The sequence below is a fragment of the Prionailurus viverrinus genome, chromosome B4 (assembly GCF_022837055.1).
Source record: "Prionailurus viverrinus isolate Anna chromosome B4, UM_Priviv_1.0, whole genome shotgun sequence".
Lineage (NCBI taxonomy): Eukaryota > Metazoa > Chordata > Mammalia > Carnivora > Felidae > Prionailurus > Prionailurus viverrinus.
This window is the reverse complement of record NC_062567.1, coordinates 40,413,004-40,435,086: the sequence shown is the minus strand read 5'-3', so window position 1 is coordinate 40,435,086 and position 22,083 is coordinate 40,413,004. Positions and strand designations below refer to the sequence as shown.

The 22,083-nt window shown below is 40.2% G+C and overlaps 1 protein-coding gene across 1 annotated transcript in view; it reads left to right on the top strand.

Annotated features, from left to right (window-relative positions):
- The window catches only part of LOC125170281 (pregnancy zone protein-like), a 47,010-nt gene extending 39,784 nt beyond the window's left edge, over positions 1-7,226 (top strand). Inside the window, exons 24-36 of the mRNA XM_047866763.1 lie at positions 156-332; positions 623-710; positions 1,360-1,516; positions 1,902-1,976; positions 2,265-2,448; positions 2,873-3,096; positions 3,930-4,148; positions 4,302-4,432; positions 4,804-4,894; positions 5,572-5,640; positions 5,973-6,075; positions 6,452-6,493; positions 7,142-7,226. Coding sequence (XP_047722719.1) covers positions 156-332; positions 623-710; positions 1,360-1,516; positions 1,902-1,976; positions 2,265-2,448; positions 2,873-3,096; positions 3,930-4,148; positions 4,302-4,432; positions 4,804-4,894; positions 5,572-5,640; positions 5,973-6,075; positions 6,452-6,493; positions 7,142-7,164 — 1,583 coding nt within the window. The 3' untranslated portion in view covers positions 7,165-7,226. The remainder of the gene's footprint in view (positions 1-155; positions 333-622; positions 711-1,359; positions 1,517-1,901; positions 1,977-2,264; positions 2,449-2,872; positions 3,097-3,929; positions 4,149-4,301; positions 4,433-4,803; positions 4,895-5,571; positions 5,641-5,972; positions 6,076-6,451; positions 6,494-7,141) is intronic.
- The last annotated feature ends 14,857 nt before the right edge of the window (positions 7,227-22,083 follow it).

The window sequence follows — 22,083 nt, the reverse complement described above, 5'->3', positions numbered from 1 at the left end:
CTTTCTATTTCTTGTTTTTCTTCGCCTCTTATGCTTTCCTGTCCTTCTCTCTATAAGTGATTTGACCTCACACTTTGCTAGTAATCTATCTTCCTATCCCAACATAGACCAGCTCTGAGTGCCTCGGATTGTTTTTTATGTCTCTCATTCCCCAGGTGACATACTAGGTTCTGCGATGCGAAATCTCCAGAATCTTCTCCGGATGCCATATGGTTGTGGAGAGCAGAATATGGTCCTTTTTGTCCCTAACATCTATGTTCTGAACTATCTGAATGAGACAGGACAGCTGACGGAGGATATCAAGTCCAAAGCCATCAGCTATCTTGTCAGTGGTGAGAGATTACCCCGAAAGGAGAAATCTTAACTGATTCCCTAAATAGCTCTTTCACTGAACTCCAATCAGTTTCTCCTTGGTTAAGATTTAAAAAAAATCACCGTTGCTACGATAACCAATCAAATGCCCCACTACACCTCCAGAAAATTCAATGGCATTATCCAGTCTTGGAGATATCTTGATAACACAGTAGTTTTCCTAAGGTTCCTAACCAAGTTTTGAGGAAAAGACTGATTAATTCTCCAATGTTTCTGCTATTTCCTAAACCTACGAATACTTCCTTTTCAGGGTACCAAAGGCAGTTGAATTACAAGCACAAAGATGGTTCATACAGCACCTTTGGGGATTATGATGGTAGAAGTCAGGGAAACACTTGGTAAGATAATTATTTCCATATGCTCACTGTGGATTCATTCTATTTGGGAATTCTGGAGATAGTGATTCTCTGATACCTGGAGTTGTTTCATGGAATGCGCTATCCTTTAAAACTCCACAAGCCTGTCATCGCTATCGTGTGATCTCACCAATTCATGTATGAACGCTCACCTGTTGCAATAGTAGAGTAAATAGCAGTACAATAAAGATCCCCCAAAATGGAAATATAAGGCAGGAAGCATTGTAATGTGAATGGCAAGAGAAGAAGCTTCTATACTGTGTATTAAGGGAAGGAAGAGGGAAAGGACCGAAAGAGACTGTGATGTGATAAAGAATCATTTAGGAAATGGCGGTTTGGGTGACGGACAGCGTTGTCGGGCAAACATTTTGCACGAAAAAAAAGTGAAAAAAAAAAAGTGGAAAGTTCTTCATCAACTCTGAAGAAACCAGTTAAGTCGAGAGATTCAAGAAAGAACTCAGAGAGTTGCTGCACAAACAAAAGAATATTTAGCGTGCACGTGTCCTGTCCCCCCCAATTCCCCCAATGGTTGCTTCCACTGAGTTGTGAAGACCAAAGTCTGAATGCCGTTGCCCAAAATGAGCTTTGAACGTGAGATGGTCCTCATGTCTGTCTCTTCTGTGCTGGACAGGCTTACTGCGTTTGTGCTCAAGTCCTTTGCTCAAGCCCGGTCGTACATTTTTGTGGAGAACTCGCACATCACAGATGCCCTCACTTGGCTCTCACAGAAGCAGAAGGAAAATGGTTGTTTCCAACGCTCCGGATCACTGCTAAACAATGCTATTAAGGTGGTGCCATTAATTTTGTCCTGGTCCCTGGAAATAGTCACATGTAGGGACAAAGATACTCCTACTGATTCCTCAAGTCTCGGTGACATAGATTTGAGGTAGGGCAGTAGGTTCTAAAAGCTTCTGCAACCTGACAACAAATCAGTAGTTTTTTAGGGAATTAAAATAGTGTGCGAAACGCCTCAGCATGTTACTAAGAGTGAGGGTGAGTGGTTTGGAACTGATTCAAGAATTTTAGGGTGGAGGAGAAAGAGGGGAAAATCAATCATACTGCACAAGAAAAGATGCTTTCTAGTGAAAAGTGAGCAAGGGGAAAAGTAGAGTTAGCCAACTCCGGCTAATGAATATTGGAATGTTTGAGTATCTCTGCCTGTGATCTTTACAGGGTGGGGTAGACGACGAAGTGACGCTCTCTGCCTACATCACCATTGCTCTGCTGGAGATGCCACTGCCTGTCACTGTATGTACCAGCACAGTCCCTATATCCTGTCTCACAAATATAAGGAATACAAATCACGAAATTATGAATCTCTGAGGACAATGAGTCGTGGTTTTTATGTTATTTAATTTTGGTATATTTTCACTGGCACATAAAAGACTGGATACTTTTGGAAGCCACAGAGGAAATTATTCTCGGGTCAGAACCGTGATGTTACGTGACACATGGAGACTATCAATCCGGTGTTAGCCTGGAGACCGTTCATTAGCCTGGTTGTGCTAGATAAAGATCTTTTTTCATCTGTTTTAGCACCCTGTTGTCCGCAACGCTCTATTCTGCCTGGAAAGTGCCTGGAGATCCATCTCAGACTCAGAGGCCCCAGGAAATCATGTCTACACCAAAGCATTATTGGCCTATGCCTTTGCCCTAGCAGGAAACCAGGCCAAGCGAAGTGAGCTGCTTGAATCACTGGACAAAGATGCTGTGAAAGAAGGTAAGAGCTGCTACGGTGAAAGGAGGTAGAATTTACCTCCAGAATCACCAGTGATCAAAAGAAGGAAGAGAACCTATCATGACTATAGTACATCACATATAGCACATTATATTATTATAATGATGATAAGAATAATTATCATTGATCCAACGCTTCAATTCTGTAGGTGACATGGAATATTTTTTCAGTTCACACATTATAGACTCTGCAGCCCGACCTCTAATATCACACCAGTATGTAACAGACACAGAGAAAAAAAACTGTGATTTACTGGAAACGTAAATTGGCAAAGCGTTGCTCGATTGGTGATTACTGTTTTTACACCGGCTCACTACGACGTGAGCTCTAACGCTAATGAATATTCATGAATCAGATTTAAAAGTCATTCTTTAAGTTGAAGATCATACTCTTTTCCCTTTCAAAGATGAGTCGATCCACTGGCAGCGTCCTGGGAAAGTTCAAGAAGTTCCGTCGCTCTATTATCAACCCCGGGCTCCTTCTGTTGAAGTGGAGATGACCTCTTACTTGCTCCTTGCCTATCTTACTGCTCAGCCTACCCCATCTTCGGAAGATCTGTCTGTGGCTTCACGTATTGTGAAATGGATCACCAAGCAACAAAACCCCAATGGGGGCTTCTCCTCCACTCAGGTCTGTGGAGAGGCCCTGGGAAGAAAAATAAATACCTGACTACCTATGTAGACACAACCATATTCTAGGAGTTGGATAATTGGAGAATATTTCTAATTCATACTTTCTCCATTCCTCCATCAGCAGAAGGGTTCCAGCCCCCTGTCTTAATATATTCATTACTGCGCTGCCCTTTGTACAGTCTTTCTTATCTTCTCTCCTTAGTGGACCCCCAACTGTAAAATAGATCAATCTTTTTAACGCAGTATTTCATAAAATTACTTCCTCGTTAAAGTAAATCTTTTTTTCACCCAAAGACTAGAATCGTCTAATATTTTATTCAAAACATTTCCTCTCCCCAGTAAACACGAAGACTCCTATCTGCTTGGGCTGATCCCTTTGCTTTTTTCTGGAATTGGCTCCCTCCTTTTTCTGTGTCTTCCCACCCTGGTAGTCCCTGATGCCCCTCTTCTGTCTATATAAACCCTTCTCATGATTCATCCATACTCTTATGTCTAACATTCTTCACAGTCTCCTCTGACTATCTAGCTCCGATTTCTTCCCTTCTTCGAATGTGTCCACATGTATTATTATATGAATTTATAAATTATCGAGATAACCTCTGCTTTATGTCAAATATCTGGGTCGAATTTCCATGTGTTGAGTGTAAATTACTCGAATGGGGAAACTTTTTAATGTCCCCCCCCCCACCAAGTACATAGAATAGTTTATGATTAATAACAGGTCTGCGTTTGTCACTAAATAACTCCGAGAGAGAGTAGGGTTGATGTGATTTACATCCAGTATGATTTTGGTACCTTCTCTCCCGTGATTTCTGCCCCATCGCTTTTCAGGACACAGTGGTAGCGCTTCAAGCCCTGTCCAAATATGGAGCCGCAACGTTCAGTAAAATGGAGAAAGCCGCTGTAGTCACTGTCAAGTCTCCGGAGACGTTCTCGGAAAAATTCCAAGTACACAATGCCAATCGCCTGTTGCTTCAGGAAATCAGGTTGCCAGAGATTCCAGGGGAGTACAGCACGACCGTGTCAGGATCAGGATGTGTGTACCTCCAGGTGAGACTACCAGGGCGTAGGGGAAAAGTCTCAAGAATTAGATACGAACCTCCAAATGGAAAAAGGCATGTGGGCTAAGAAGAGATATGAATCATCTAGAAGAGACAGACTCTTAAAGTGCAAAGATAAGGGATGTTTTTAAATTTGTTCTAGACATCCCTGAGATATAATGTCCTGCCCAAGAAAGAAGGGAAAGTTCCCTTCGCTCTGAAGGTTGATACTCTCCCCAAGAATTGTGATGGCGTAGAAGCTCACAGGAAACTCCAGATTCACATCAACATTAGGTAAATCCTTGTGTAGGTAAGACCTTTCGTAGAATATTGAGAAACCGATTTTCTTGTGCGGGGAACTTCCGTTGTCCAAGATCACACATTGTGAATGTGTAATTCTTGCAATATTTACTAGCGAGAAAATGTTCTTCACTCTTGCTGAAAAGCCTTAACACTGAGAACATGATGTTGCCATACCTGCAGAGTGTGAGTTCATAATGGTGGGTTTTCCAAACAATAGCAGAAGCAAATAAAGTAGATGGGGAAGCTGCATGGTGGTTAAGGATAGAAAACACCAGAAATAAAAGAGAAGGGGAGACTTCTGTCTTGAACAAACTCCAAAGGATTTTGTTTGAATGCCTTCTCCCGATGCCTTGACTTTGTAGTTACACTGGAGAACGACCAAGCTCCAACATGGCCATTGTTGACGTGAAGATGATATCAGGCTTCATACCTGTGAAATCATCAGTGAAAAGGGTAAGCCCTATATCCCTTACAGATATCAAAGTCATGATAAATACTGACATTTGTGCTTGTCAATTTAATTTTACTGATTCGGTTTTACTTTATTTTACTGATTCAATTTTCAAGAGGTGTACTCCCTCAAACTTACTTCCCTAGAGTGTGCTTACATCATTTTAATAGTGAGTCATCCCTCTTATGTGGTATCAGGTATAAGATGTAAGTCCTAGACATGGTGAATAAGGCTCCAGCAGGCCCGGAGACATCTAGATACGTGGAGAGGTATTGAATTATCTTCCAATAGTGTATGTTAAAAGGGGAAAATATATCACATATATACACATGTATATGATATAAAAAGATGCCAGAGAGAGAGAGAGAGAAATGTGATACTCTCCCTTTTTCTTTTTATATGTAAAGGATAATTCTCTCTCATATATTATGAAAATATATATGTTATGGATAGATTAGTTAGATGACAGATTGACAGGTAATAGATACAGAGATACAGAGGTATAAATAATGGTGGATAATATAGAAAGGGCTTAATACATATTACTATATTCCTGAAGAAATCACAATTAGCAATTTGGATGTTTCCGAGCAGCCCATTGGATCATAAATACCTGAAAAGTACTCTCAGCCTGGAATTTCCTCATCTCATATATCTGCCTTATGGTCTTGATCAACAGCTCCAAGAAAAGCCTCAGATTCAAAGGACTGAAGTGAGCACCAACCATGTCCTGATTTACTTTGAAGAGGTGAGATTCTGTAGACTCTGCCAGATCCGGGAACACTACTAGAGGTTCCAACACACCAATCCAGATCCTAGACAATAATGTTTTTCAGACACCCAGGTGAAGGAGGCTGAACCAGTCCACAAATTTCAAGCTTACTACATTTCACTGTCCATAGAATCATCTTTTTTGTCTTTCCCGTATCTGTCACTGAGTCCCGAAATGCCATTCTCTCCAAAGGTTTTGTTACAGACGGATAGCGTAACCATAAGATTTGATGATATCGTAGGAAGAGAGGATGGTAACTGGTAACTAAGTTAATCTTGGATTCCAATTTGGTTTTCCTGTCTCTCCAGCTAACCAATCAGACCCTGAGTTTCTCCTTCTCAGTGGAACAAGACATCCAAGTAAACAATTTAAAACCAGCTACTGTAAAAGCCTATGATTATTATGAGACAGGTAAGTGGGATTCATACATGCTGAACCTTAAAAAGAAAGAACTAACCTGGTAAAGGGTCACCTTAACTGAAACAAAACTGCGCAGTCTTTCCCTGGAGGAAGAAGTGAGTCTGCGGTCATTGGATAGGTACAGCTTCAATAAGAAGAGCAGGGCTGCGAAGAGGGCTACCCGGTGTCCAAAGAAAGACAGCCTTCCATTTGTGAAACCTGGCCCTGAATTCTGTATCCAAGCCCACCTTCTTCTTCCTCCCCTCTCCACCAATCCTACATGGTTTAGCACAGAAGTTCTTAGTTTACAGCTTATTTATAAGTAACTGCCCAGATGCCTGTTTACTGGAGGTCTTCACTCTTTCTGTCTTCTCATTTTGTGTTTCAGAGGAATTCACTATTGAAGAGTACAGTGACCCCTGCAGTGCTGGTAAAGTATAAACAGTAAAATCTAGTGCCAACATGAAAAAAAAAAAAAAAGAGCACCTGTGGTCTGCATAAGGCTGTTGCTTGAGTCTATCCTTATCATATGATAAAAGTCCATGGTGTGGCATTTATGAAGCAAACTGTTTCAAATGTATTATCGAATTTCTCAGTAAGAAAAACATGCATGTAAAGTATAATTTCTGAATCTGGGAGTACTTGTTTGCAGATGAATCCAGGAATTTGCCACAGATGAAAACTAAATCATCTAATATTTAGTTTACATTGTATACCCAATGGTGATATATTTGTCACCTGTGACATTTTTAGGATGTTTCTACACTTATACCATTTAAGGTCAGGAAATTTTTCCCTGTAACCATCCATATAGCACAGCAGAAGAGATAGGACCTACAAGATTTTCCCTTAGGCTGGTCAACGGTGTTCATCTTTGACAATATAACACTTGCTTTGAGACCTTCAGTTTTCCATTCTAAAATTGGCGGGGGGCGGGGAGGGGGGACAAGAACATCCCTATCATTGAAAGTAATTAAAATTTATTACATTTGAATATTTATGATTGAAATATGAAAATTATTCCTTTAGTAGATGACAGAATTTCCCTAATTTTCCTACCTTTTATTCTACTGTTTAGAATCTGAACACAGAAGTGCTTAAAAATGGAAACTTGTGGACCTCATCAGATGATCTTCTCTAGCAATGAAGAACAAAGATTGATCAGCAGAAAATATAGAGAAACAGGAGACAGGAATCGAAATACATAAAATTTGTATGTGGAATAAATTTATGACATATACACATCTACAATTTCTTTTGTTCTTTAGCAATGTTACATTTCCCTTCTGAAATCTGTATCTATTCCCCATAACATTTTTAAAAACACTATTAAAGCTCTACAAAAAGCTGCGCTCAAAACACTATAGATAAATCAAAATGGAATTCCAAAAAGTGTTCAGATAACCCACAGGAAGGTAGGGTAAAGAAAGCAATGTTTCCAAATATTGAAAACATCCAAAATGTCCATCAGTAGGTGAATGGTTATACTAACTGTGGTGCATTCATGCCGTGGAATACTACTCAGCAATAAAATGGAACAAACTACTGATTTACACAATAATTTGAACGGATCTCAAAAATATTACGCTGAATGAAAATACAGCCAATTGCAAAAGGTCACAGTGCATGTTTCCTTTTGTCTAACATTACTGAAATGACAAAATGATAGAAATGGAAAACAAATTAGTGGTTTCCAGGGGTTATGGATGGTAAGGCAAGGGAGAATTGGCATGACTATAAAGGGCTAGCTTTAGACAGATCTTTGGGTTGATGAAATCCTGTGTGTGTTTCCTTCACAAGTAAAATTTTTGAATTTGTGTAGCTTAATAAAATACAGCTTTTAATAACTATTATGGCTGGTCCGTCTCGTTTCTCTGTTTGCATCTTTTCTTTGCAAGACTGTTTATTATTTACTCCAGGTAAAACTTTAAAATCCTTTGTGAAGTTAATTATCTCCCTAGTCTTACTGGGTACCATTTAGTATTGCATTGAATATGAATCGATTTCTAATGATTCTGAAAGTCAACATTTTACAATATTTAGCCTTCCCTGTTCAGGCACAGTTTATCTTCATTTATTCAGTTCACAAGAAAGTGAATTCTAAATTTGACTTACTCTCTGATTTTGGACTGAACTACCAAGTTAAAATTAGAGGTTGACTTCATAAATATACATAGTGTGATAAGATAAAAGCATGAAGTGGGACGCCTGGGCGGCTCAATCAGTTAAGCACCCAACTCTTGATTTTGGCTCAGGTCATGATCTCATGGTTTGTGAGATCCAGCCCCATGTCAGGCTCTTCACTGACAGAGTAAAGCCTGCTTGGGATTCTCCTTCTCCCTCTGTCTCTCTGCTCCTCCTCTGCTTGTGCTCTCCCTCTCTCTCAAAATAAATATTTTTTTAAAAATAAAAATAAAAAATGAAAGCATAAAACAATGTATATACATGGAGACAAATTAAAAGATAAATGCAAGAATAAGATTACGAGGGGCTCCCGGGTGGCTCGGTTGGTTAAGTCTGACTCTGGCTGGGGTCGTCATCTCACAGTTCGCGGGTTCGAGCCCTGCATGGGGCTCACCTGAGAGTGCAGAGCCTGCTTGGGATTCTCTCTCTCACTCTCTCTCTCTCTCTCTCCCCTCCCCTCCCCAAGCTCATGCTTTCTCTCTCTCTCAAAATAAATAAACTTAAAAAAAAGAATACGATTACAAGATAATGAAAGACTAGAAACCGTTGAAAGATTTTAAAGCGAGAGAATATTTCAGACTTGCATTCTGAGAGTTCACCTCCTTGGCCAAGGGAAGAAAGGAGCTTTTGCTGATGTCCAAATACATAGGCCATTTGTGCACAGCCAGGCTATCTTCTTCACGCCTAATCACATGGTTTAGCACACATATCTCTCTTCCACACTTCTACACACTTCATATAAAACAAACTAAAAGATTATTTTCCTCTCATCTCCGAATCAGATCTCTTTGAAAACGAAACCTGGGAGCGCCTGGGTGGCTCAGTCGGTTAAGCGTCCAACTTCGGCTCAGGTCACGATCTCGCAGTCCGTGAGTTCGAGCCCCGCATCGGGCTCTGTGCTGACTGCTCAGAGCCTGGAGCCTGCTTCAGATTCTGTGTCTCCCTCTCTCTCTGACCCCCCCCCCCCACCCCGTTCATCCTCTGTCTCTCTCTGTCTCAAAAATAAATAAACGTTAAAAAAATTTTTTTAAATAAAAAGAAAGAAAGAAAGAAAGAAAGAAAGAGAAAGAAAACGAAACCTGTATCTTAATCATGCCTGCGGCCTATTCGCTTAACACAGTGCTGTGAATATCGCAAAACAAAAGTGTGACAGAACAGGTCACTGAGTGAGCCTGTTCCCAAACGTGGGTACATGCAAGAGAAATGGAGTAACACAAAGGTGTTGAAATACATCAGGAAAGAAAATGCACTAGAAAGATCATTTCACCCCAAGCTGAGTTGAATTGCTTAATGTGTCACAAATGTGTTACAGAAAAGATTTTCATACTTTTCCCAAGTCAAGTAGATGAGGAGAACAAGGAATTTGGCTTATTTATGAACATCTTAAAACTTGTTTAAAAGTACCTTTTATGCATTCACTGAGCTCAAAGAGGAAAATTAGCGCCTCTGGCTTGCGAAACTAGCTGTCAGCAATCATCAAAGGGGTAAAGACACATTATCTCTGTTGTGAGTTGAATTGTGTCCCCCCAAGAAGATACGTTGAAGTCCCAATCCCTGGTACCTGTGAATGTGACCTTATCTGGAAATAGGGAATATCTGTATCTGGAAATACATCTGCAGATGTAATTTAGATGTAAGTTAAGACGAGGAGCACCGGGGTGGCTCATTCGGGGTTAAGCGTCTGAGCTCAGGTCGTGACCTCGCGGGTTTGTGAGTTCGAGCGCCACATGGGACTCTGCGCTGACGGTTGGGAGCCTGGAGCCTGCCTCAGATTCTGTATCTCTCTCTCTCTCTGCTCCTCCCCTGCTTGCTCGCGGTCTCTCTCCCTCTCTCTCAAAGAAATACACAAACAAACATACATTAAAAAAGAAAGGTGGAAATTAAGAGGAGATCAGACTGTGGTAGGATGGACCCTTTATCCAATACTGCTGTTGTTCCATAAGAAAAGGTGACGATGTACAGAGGCAAACATGCACAGAGGGAAGACGATGCCAGACTTGCAGGAAAAATGGCACGTGGTGATGGAGCAGGGACACAAATACCGGGACTGCTGGCAACCAATGAAGCTAAGACAGTGGCATGAAAGAGACTGCCCCTGAAAGCATTTGGAAGGTGCATGGCCCGGGTCAGTCAATACCTCGATTTGTGACTTCTAGCCTCCAGAACAACGAAAGAACAAATTACCATTGTTTTAAGCCACCCAGTGTGTGGTAGTTTGTTATGGCCGTTGTAGGAAACTGCTGTAAATGTCCCGGGGTCTAGTTTTTCACGTCTGGCTTTCTGCCATGTTGACAGCTTCTCTCATAAAAGATGAATCAGTTCTTGTTATTAAAGTTCGCCAGGAGGAAGTTCTTGTAGATTTCTCCTGTGGTCATAAGGAAAGTAAAATGATCCGAAATAAAAATAAAGGAACCCATGGGTCATTCATATTACTTGAGTTCAAGGCACATTTGGGTGAAAATGCTGGCAGGTTTTAATTGGTTCTGGTACACTCCCTCAAGAAATATTCGATTGGGGGGCGCCTGGGTGGCGCAGTCGGTTAAGCGTCCGACTTCAGCCAGGTCACGATTTCGCGGTCCAGGAGTTCGAGCCCCGCGTCGGGCTCCTGGGCTGATGGCTCAGAGCCTGGAGCCTGTTTCCGATTCTGTGTCTCCCTCTCTCTCTGCCCCTCCCCCGTTCATGCTCTGTCTCTCTCTGTCCCCAAAATAAATAAACGTTGAAAAAAAAATTAAAAAAAAAAAAAGAAATATTCGATTGGTTCTTTCTTTTTTTTTTTTTTTTTTTAACGTTTATTTATTTTTGGGACAGAGAGAGACAGAGCATGAACGGGGGAGGGGCAGAGAGAGAGGGAGACACAGAATCGGAAACAGGCTCCAGGCTCCGAGCCATCAGCCCAGAGCCCGACGCGGGGCTCAAACTCACGGACCGCGAGATCGTGACCTGGCTGAAGTCGGACGCTTAACCGACTGCGCCACCCAGGCGCCCCTCGATTGGTTCTTAATACAACACAGAAGTACTGTTGTGGACCTTTCTTCTTCGTGATTCTACAAATATAAAGAAGTCACTGTTATTTAAAGGGTAATAGTGTGCAAAATATCCTTATGCTTTTCACTTAATTCCCTCAGGCATTTTTCTTATAACACTGAGGAATCCGAATTCATGAGATAACATTAAAGAACACTCAAGCCACTAAATGCACAAGCTCTGCAAGCATTCACGTGATGGTTGAACACAGCTTCGCCTGAAAAAATCTGTACCAAGAGGTAACGTGCACTTAATGTGACAAAATGAAACTTGTCATGTTCAGTAAAGGATCTTTGATTACCCAAACTCTGTTAATATATAAGCCACCCAAAAGACTTTCATCCTCAGCACGCTTAGCTATCATTGGGCCTAAAGGTTCTCTCCTCAAAGACAGTGAGCAGCCGAATATAAAATTAAACTGCCTCTTGATTATCAGGCATCGAAAAAGAAAAAAAGATTAAAAATAAAAGGGAATGCTTTTCCCAATTTGTGTAAAATAAAACAGCACCCTCTCTGGAAATTTTTTTATAATTTATGTAGTTATAATTTTTATAGAATTTATCATTTGAAGCCCTAATTTATACTGGGACTCATAGATGGATATTATTAACTCTGGTGTCTTCTTATTTTACAAACTGTCAAAGTGTAACTTTCAAAAAGAAAATATATATATTCATATACTTGTAACTTATATTCTGAGGCAACCATAAACTGACCACAGTGTCTGAGATCTTATTTAACCTATTAATTAAGTAACCAGTAAAATGTTATAACAAGTCCAAAAAGCTAGGAAACTTACAAACAATTTTTTAAAAACTGTTAGGAGAAGAATGATGGGTTACGTACAGCACTAAATAATGCAAAATAAGCCATAGAATCTTAGGGGTTATCTGTTCCACTGGGCAGAAGTTATTTGCGTGTGTACCTAACAAAAATCAACAAGTAACCTCACTGAGTCTAGAGCCTTTCGTTTGTAGTAAATAATGAAATGAACTAAGCATATGCCCCTGGATAATCTTTAAGTGGTCCTTGACCCCAAGTTGTATAGAAAGAATGTGCTACTCCCCATTTTTGCCTTACTGCTGAGTTTCTGGTAGTTTTTCTGACGGTCTCCCCTCTATAAAATTATTCTTGATTAAAAAAAAAAAAGAAGTGTCCTTCTTATCAGGTTCGTACTGTTTTCACAAGTGCCTGGGAAGGTTAAGGAGCCATGTAGGCCTCCTTGGGTTTGTCTGAAAATCTCGAGCCTTCAGTATTAAACAGCTATTAAGGCCACATAACTAACTTCTGTCCAGCAGCTTTCATAAGGAATCTTGGCTTAGACTTTTAAAAACCTCCATGACTTATTATTTCACCTATAGTACCTACAACGTTAGATGAATTCCTCTCACCTAAAAGTCCCCCAAATTCCAAGATCTTTGGCTTGCCAGGGAATGATCTTATTTATTCTTGTGAGATTGAAGCCCTATAAGTCAGGTACCAGGTCAGTTTCACGAGAGAACTTTGTAGGCACCACTGGTATTTCTCAGTAGTGAAGGTATCATGTCTGATTAAATGAGAATTATTTTCAAATATTATTGCTCCAAGTATGACTTGATTACACAATCAACCTGTCCAATTATATCCACGTTAAAAGAAAACAGCAAATTCTTATTAAACAATGCAATCAATGCTTGCCGTGCAAAGTATAAAGATTCAGTCAAAGTATGTGTTTGAATTCTAAGGGTATCAGTGGGAATCAGCTATCATCTTTAAATGTTTTGTTTCCATCCACGGAAATAAAATCTACTAAATTAGGGGTTAGGTATAAGGTAAAAAGAGTGAGAAAAAAACTTTTCCTATATTTGTTTAAAATACAACATTAAACTAATACCTACCTACCATATTCCAAGGAGATAACCACATTTTAATTTCCCTCTTTGGTTTAGTCAATCCTAGTAATTCTCATTCTCCTTGACCTTAAGTCAAGCATTGTTCTCACCTGGAGTATATTTGTTTCTAAACTGAAAAGAGTCCCAGAAATCTTGCCTGATCCATTAGGACAGTCTGAAAGTTGTCTAAGGAAGAACAGCTTAGAAAACTGAATCCAAGAGTCTGTTCTTTGAAGTACCAATGTCCATAGTATCTAGTAGAGAACTTTCCAGAAGCATTCGGCAAGCATCAAGCAGCAGACAACTGTTTGATGGTGAGATTAGTTTCTTACAGTAACTTATAATGTCATAGTGAAGGACAGAAAATTTCTCATAGGCATACTTCACATAGCTATTTCACACAGGTTTGCTCGATGTTTTCATAAAAGTGAGAATATACACGGACAATGAAGACATTGACAAATCTCCAGTATCTTCACATAAAAGCTACAATTTCTGAAATATTTATATTGACGTTTTGCCTGTGCACATTTAACCTAGAGAAGGCTGAGGATATCTTCCAATTTGATCATTCTTCACAAGTAGGTCTTACAACAACATTGCTAAGCTAATTAATAAAGACAATGAAAAATATCCTGACTTTATAATTTCCTTTTATAATCAGGATGCTATCTGAGGCAAGCAAAAGAAAGTGGCCAGATTGATTAAATAGGGGAAAGTAGATTAAATAGGGGAAAGAATACATTATTACTTATTACCTAATCAAAGTGAAAATATTTTCAAATTAACATAGAAGAAGAAAGATAACATGATTGCAAAGTCAACACAAAGCAGAAAAAAATATTCCGGTGCAACACTGAATAACTGCTATCTAGACACATTGCAACAGAAAATAAGTAATAGTCTCAACCATTGTTGAAAACAGAATCTACTAAATTGAGGGTTAGATATAGCATAAAAGGAAATAAAAATAACTTTTCTTATATTCATTAAAAACACAATATTTAGAAAAATGCCTACTATATTCCAAATAAGTAATCACGATTTAATTTCTAGGACCACTATACCATTAACAGAGAAAGCCTAATTTTAGTTTTGCATTGATCTAAAATTTTGCAGTAAATGTTTCACAAGTTTTTAAAAACTAATAAAGCCATCAAACTTGAGCTAAGAATAACATCAGCAAAAATGGTGGAGGAAGGAACTCCAAAATATCAAATGTTCATGAATTGAAAGACTTACATATTAATATAAAATATATTGTATACAGTAATAAAATATTAACATATAAATTGTATTTTACTAATTTATTGATATTAAGATGGCACTATCCCCCAAACTGATCTGTAGATTCAGTGCAATCCCCACCAAAATTATAACTGCTTTTCTTTAACAAATGGACAGGTTGACCCTGAAATTCATTTGGAGATGCAAGAAACTCAAATTAGCCAAAGCAATATCGAAAAAAAAGAACAAAGAAGAAAGACTTTTGAAATTCTCTATTTCAAAACTATTTTCAAAACTAGGTCTAGGATCCCGAACACATAAAAACCTCTTACAACTCATCCGTAAGAAAACAAATTAAACTATGATTTATTTAATTTATTTTATCAAATTAAACTACGATAAAGAAGTTAAGTAGAAACATCTCTAAAGAAGATATGCAAACAGTCAATAAGCTCGTGAAAATATGCTCAGCATCATTAGTTATTAGGGAAATGCAAATCAAAACCACCATGCGATACCTCTTCACGCCTGGTAGAATGGGTACAATAAAAAAAAAAAAAAAAAAAAAACGACAACAACAAAACAGAGAATGACAAGTGTTGGCAAAGATGTGGAGAAAACGGAAGCCTCATTTATCAAAGAGACAAGGCAAAAAGCCGCATGCAGCTGTCTGGGAAACAATTCTGCGGTTCCCCAAAATGTTAAACAGAGAGTTCCCATGTGACCCAGCAATTCTACTACTTACATACCAGAGGCAATTGAAAACATATATTTGCACAAAAACGTTTACACAGCTGTTCAGGGAAGTATTCATAACAGCTAAAAAGTGGAAGCGACCCAAACGTCTTATCAACTGATGGATGAATAAATAAAAGAAGGTACAGCTGTACAATAGAGTATCTTTCATCCATATGAAACGATACTGATATATACCACAGCACGCCTGAACCTTGAAAATACCGTGCTAAGAAGCCAGACACAAAAAGCCACATAAGGCATTATTCCATTTATTTATTTGAAATGTCCAGACAAATCCATAGAGACAGAAAATAGATTAGTGGTTGTCAGACACCGAGGAGTAAAAAATCGGGAACAGGTCCAACATTTCTTTTGGGGGTAATGGAATCTTCGATAATTAGATAGTGGCAATGATTGCCTAACACCACGAATATCATTTAACTGTACACTGGAAAATGGTGACTTTTGTGTTATGCGAGTTACGTCTAAATAAAAAATTTAAAAAAAAATGTGCCAGCTATGGAAAAAGTTACGTTGCTTTTTTCCAGATTCATTGTTATAAATGAGGGTGAAAAAAAATCATTTCCTATAGACGTTATTCTACATTCATTGGATTTTTTTTCTTTCACTGTTCTGTTTCACATTATGAAAGAACCAGGCATTTTATTTTTATTTTTTTGATGTTTTATTTATTTTTGAGAGACAGAGAGAGACAGAGACAGAGTACAAGCAGGGGAGGGGCAGAGAGAGAGGGAGACACAGAATCTGAAGCAGGCTCGGGGCTCTGAGCCGTCAGCACAGAGCCGGACACGGGGGTTCGAACTCATGAACTGCGGGATCATGACCTGAGCTGGCTGAAGTCGACGCTTAACGGACTGAGCCACCCAGGCGCCCCAAGAACCAGACATTTTAAAACAAAAAAATATTCTCTTTTTTCCCTCGGAAAACAAACACGCAGCTCATTACTCTGCATAATTGCGTTTATTATGTTCCCACAATAGTCAAAACTATCCCTGATTATGACTTTTAGCCCTATATACGGAAAAACAACGGGCAAGAGAGATCATTAAGTTATCTTCTGTATCTCGCATTTTCACTGGCTAATAAAGCGCTCAAGAACCATAAAATACAATTTTCTATGGCCACACATATCCTTTTTACAACGTTTCAAAGTTTGGAGTTGTAAAAACAAGGAATAGGAAACAGGCAAGGAAAACGTGGCTGATGTGAAAAGAGACCAGCTATAAATAACTCAAGAAATACGAAAGGAACTCATGGCAATACAAAAGAAATCAGCTAACGGTTGAAGCCGTAGCTCTGACAGAAATAAAATGAAACGAACAACTTTACAGTAAGACGGGCGGAAATCACTCCCAAGGCAGAAGAGAATAATAAAGGGACACAAAATATCAAAACCACGTTAAAGGACAGAAAGCACCGAGGGGAGTCAACCCTTATTTCCGACACGATGAAACACTAGCGCAGGCTGTTTCTTCCTCCTTCCAAACAACCCGGGAGAAACAATATAAGCAAAAGAGAAACATGGGTTTTAGGAACCAACAAAGTATCAGAAAAACCTGGAGAAATGAATGCACTCTGGAACTGTTGAGGAACTGGCGGGGGGGGGGGGGGGGGGGGGGGTGGTAATCAACGAGAAAGGAAGCTGGAAACGGCCTGACTTGATAAATTGAAACACAGTTATTTAAACGCTGCCCTCGCCTTTCTTTCCAGTTGGTTTGGGATGGTCATTATCCCTTCACAGAAATCGGCAGCAAAAGCCTAGAGTGAAATCCTGTTCACCAAAAAGCTCTGCAAGTGTAAAGAGTAGATGAAATCAGATGTGGGATAACCAGCCGACTCGGGCATTTGCTTTTCCGGTTTGTCCCCCTGTGAACCCTCAGAGCTCCAGGGAGACGATCTCTTTTCTTTCTTTTTCTTTCTTCCTTCTTTCCTTCCTTTTCTTTCTTTCATGTTTATTCATTTTTGAGACACAGAGCGTGAGCAGGGGAGGGGCAGAAAGAGAGGGAGACACAGAATCCGAAGCAGGCTCCAGGCTCCGAGGTGTCAGCGCAGAGCCTCATGCGGGGCTCGAACTCACAAACCGGCGAGATCTTGACCTGAGCCGAAGTCGGAGGCTTAACTGACTGAGCCACCCACGCGCCCCGAGAGGATCGGTTTTCATTGCTGTCTCCTTAAAGATATAGAAATGTAAAAAGTATCATTATTACACCATGTGTTAACCAACTTGGGTTTAAATTTAAAAAAAAAAATTAAATTAAATTTTTACAAAATGTAACAAGTAAAAGTGATCAATGGTGGTCCTTGATGACTGGGGATTTCCTCCCAGGACTCTTTCTCTCCCCAAACTTTACACTCACTCTCCAGATCACACACAGGATCTGATCCTTGGCTCTTCCCCAATATATGATGCGAGACAAAGTATCCCATTTATAATGGGCTCACAGCCAAAATAACAATAAATTTCAGCTGTTCAAGTCCTATAAAAGAAACACAACAGGGGCGCCTGGGTGGCTCAGTCGGGTAAGCGTCCAACTTCCGCTCAGGTCTTGATCTCAGGGTTCATGGGTTTAAGCCCCACATGGGCCTGTGCAGCGCACTTCAGATTCTGTGTCTCCCTCTCTCTCTCTGCCCCTCCCCTGCTCACATTCTCTCTCTCTCTCTCTCTGAAATAAACATTAAAAAAAATTTTAAAGAAACACAACAAACTGATCAACATGTATTATCTGAGGAAAAATTATCAGAATGAAATACCAATATAAAATAAGCCTAATGAAGTACACAATAAAAGGTATACAAAATGTAAATTAAACACAAGAAATCATAACACCAAAAAAGTGGAAATATTAGATATGACTACGTAGTATTTGAAATTTCTGAGATTACTATCCTGATGTGTAGAACTGAAGCAAAAAATAATGAGCTTGAAGGTGAAGTTGAGGAATTTTTGCAAGAAAGCAGCAGGAACATTTAAACACATAGAAAAAGTAAACGGAAAGCTAAGTAATACGAAAGATTGAAGTAAAAGTCTGAACATTTACATCTTCAACTTCATGAGATGAAAGTAAAAAGGAAAAGGAAAAAAATATGAAGAAGTAATGAAAATAAATTTCCCAGCATCAAAAAAAGTAAATAATTACACAAAAGAGATAAAAAAAAAGACACATACTAAGCTTTTAAAATATATAAGATAAAGAAAAATTCTAAATCGTTCAGGAGAAAAAGACTAGGTACAAGTTCTCAACAACACTGGACACAAGAATACAATGGGATAACAGGTTAAACCACTAAGGAAAAACTTCACATCATGAATTTTATGCCCACAAAAATCGTGACTCAAATGTGAGAACATAAAAATCTTTGTAGGTGTGTACAGCCTGGGAAGTTTTGCTAGATAAGAGCCCTACCTTGAAAACTATTCAAGAAAAAGTTTGCAAGCAAAACGGAGAAATAAACCAGAGTAGGCTATAAAAGATATGAAAGTTGGGGCCCTGGGTGGGTCAGTCAGTTATACATCTGACTCTTGGTTTCGGCTCAGGTCATAATCTCATGGTTTCGGGAGTTTGAGCCCCGTGTTGGGCTCTGTGCTCACAGCTCAGAGCCTGGAGCCTGCTTCGGGTTCTGTGTCTCCTTCTCTCTGCCCCTTCCCCACTTGTGCTCTGCCTCCCTCTGTCTCTCCAAAATAAACAAATGTTAACAAAAATTAAAATAAAGTATTATAAGCAAAAACAGAGGGTTGGGATAATAAGAAATTATTTAATACAGAATAAAAAGAACTCTAAAAAATACAGGAATAGCAGGCCTATGGAGCAGACACTGTGGAGCCCCTATCCATGGGCTGAAATAGCGCACCAAGGAAAAGACAGATCTAAAGTACAGCCAGAGAAGGAATTCCCGGGGTACCTGTGTGGTTCAGTTGGTTACACGTCCTTCCTACTCTTGGTTTCCGCTCAGGTCACGATCTCACAGTTCGTGAGTTTGAGTCCCGCATCGGACTCTGCACTATTGGTGAGGAGACTGCTTTGGATTCTCTCTCTCTCTCTCTCTCTCTCTCTCTCTCTCTCTCTCTCTGCCCTTCCCCACCTCCCATGCACTCTCTCTCAAAATAATCAAAATAAATAAATAAACTTTAAAAAAAAAAAAGACAAAAACGAAACACACACACACACACACACACACACCAAAAAACAAAGAAGGAACTCCTCAATGCTGAGTACTAACCATTGTTGGAGAGGGAGCAATCCTGGCCCCCGGATGATAGAGAAGTTCACTCAGGCTTTAAACCAGGTGACAAGGGAGGGTGCTGGGCTGGTGGCACTCTTGCTACGAAGCCCTTCAGAAGGTGTTGGGAAAAGTCACCCACAGGTGACTGCTGTCAATGGGACACCCTAATAGCCTCGTGGTGCAGAAGCCACTGGCATTGCTGAAGATGGGTTTTAAACATATCACGCAAACTGCAGGAATCAAGACGCGGCCATTAAAATTATACGAGCATAAGTGTTAATAAATTGCAATGCAAAACAAGTATCACCTTCCCCTCTCAGCAACTGACAGAGACTACAGGGAAAAACAACAACATATCAAATGAATAAGCTCCCCCTCTCTCCGTCTCCCTTTCTCTCTCTTTCTTTCTCTTTCTTCCCCTCCCCCTCCCCTCTCTCCCCTCTGTCTCCCTCCCTCTCTCTTTCTGTCTCTTCCTCTCTCTCCTTCTCTCTCTTTCTCCCTCTCTACCTCCTTCCCTCTCCCTCCTTCTCCCTCTCCCTCTCACTCCCTCTCCTTCTCCCTCTGAAAGATAAAAAGAAAAAGAAAACAAGAAATGAGTAAGCTCACTATATGTATGTGGGGGAGATTACTGGTGTAAGAATGAACAAAAAGACCAGCGGTCAGAAACACAGAGTTCAGAGATAGATCTATGCAGATATGAGACTTTAAAAGACCTTACAAGTGGCACCACAAGTCAATGGGGTTTAAAAAGATTGTTATGGGACACCTGGGTGGCTCAGTGGGTTAAGCTTCTGACTCTTGATCTCAGTTCAGCTCTTGATCGCAAGGTCGTGAATTCCAGCCCCACACTGGGCTTCACTCTGGGCACAAAGCCTACTTAAGAATAAATAAATAAAAATGGGGCGCCTGGGTGGCTCAGTCGGTTAAGTGTCCGACTTCAGCTCAGGTCATGGTCCCACGGTTTGTGGGTTTGAGCCCCACTTCGGGCTCTGTGCTGACAGCTCAGAGCCTGGAGCCCACTTCAGATTCTGTGTCTCCCTCTCTCTCTGCCCCTCCCCTGCTTTTGCTCTGTCTCTGTCTCTGTCTCTCTCTCAAAAATAAATAAACATTAAAAAATTCTTTAAAAAAGGAATAAATAAATAAAGTTGGTAGTAGAAGGGGCTAGGAAAATTAAAGGTTAAAAACATAACTTGGATCTGCAAAGAATACCATATACATAGTGAGAATACAGTTAGCTTGCTGAAACACTTGTGAAAAGTCAAACTATAAAATTAACAGGAAAGTCAAATTGGGGCTGGGAGGAAATATCTTAATCCAAACTGCAAAAGCATAAATCACAAGGAAAAGAAGCTGAAGTTGATCAGTGAAACATTAAGAAATAGAGGATACTATGGACAGAGTTATAGATGAGAAAATGAACAAAAATGTTTATGTCTAAAACTGACAAGGAATTGGTATGTAGATTTACACGAGAAATTCCAGCAAAATCAACAAGACTGGGATAGCAACTATAATTTTTCAAAATGAGAAAGGGGGTGGGGGACGCCTGAGTGGCTCAGTAGGTTAAGCATCTGACTTTGGCTCGGGTCATGATCTCATGGTTTGTGCGTTGGAGCCCGCATCTGGCTCTCTGCTCTCACCTCTCAGCGTGGAGCCTGCTTCAGATCCTCTGTCTCCCTCTCTCTGTGCCGCGTGCCCATGCTTGCTCTCTTACTTGCTCTCAAAAATAAACATTTAGGGGCACCTGGGTGGCGCAGTCGGTTAAGCGTCCGACTTCAGCCAGGTCACGATCTCGCGGTCTGTGAGTTCGAGCCCCGCGTCGGGCTCTGGGCTGATGGCTCAGAGCCTGGAGCCTGTTTCCGATTCTGTGTCTCCCTCTCTCTCTGCCCCTACCCCGTTCAGGCTCTGTCTCTCTCTGTCCCAAAAATAAATAAACGTTGAAAAAAAAAATTAAAAAAATAAATAAATAAAATAAACATTTAAAAAAAATCAAAAAAATAAATATGAGAAAAAGGAAATGAACAGGCAATTTACAAAGTATAGCCATAGTTAAAAAACAAAACAAACCCTTGAAGTCATTGTTAGTCAGATAAACACAAATTCATGGGTAGGCAGTGATATTGCCATTTATTTGGCAAAATGTAAAGACCAGCTGTTGGCAGAAGTTTGAGATTATGAAAATCCTTATGCACTAGCTGGTGGAATCACAGTGTGTTACAACCATTCTGGGGAGTAATCTGGCAGCATTTAGTCAGTTAAGTACACGCGGCAGATTGAGCAATCCCTCCTCTGTGCGTGCATCCTCCAAAAAGTTTCGCCTAAGTGTCTAAGGAAACACGTTAAAAAGACACTTATCGGGGCGCCTGGGTGGCGCAGTCGGTTGGGCGTCCGACTTCAGCCAGGTCACGATCTCGCGGTCCGTGAGTTCGAGCCCCGCGTCGGGCTCTGGGCTGATGGCCCAGAGCCTGGAGCCTGTTTCCGATTCTGTGTCTCCCTCTCTCTCTGCCCCTCCCCCGTTCATGCTCTGTCTCTCTCTGTCCCAAAAATAAATAAACGTTGGAAAAAAAATTAAAAAAAAAAAAAAAAAGACACTTATCCATTCATCGGTTGATGGACATTTAGGCTCTTTCCATATACACAGTGGAATACTACTTGGCAATGAGAAAGAATGAAATCTGGCCTTTTGTAACAACGTGGATGGAACTGGAGAGTGTTATGCTAAGTGAAATAAGTC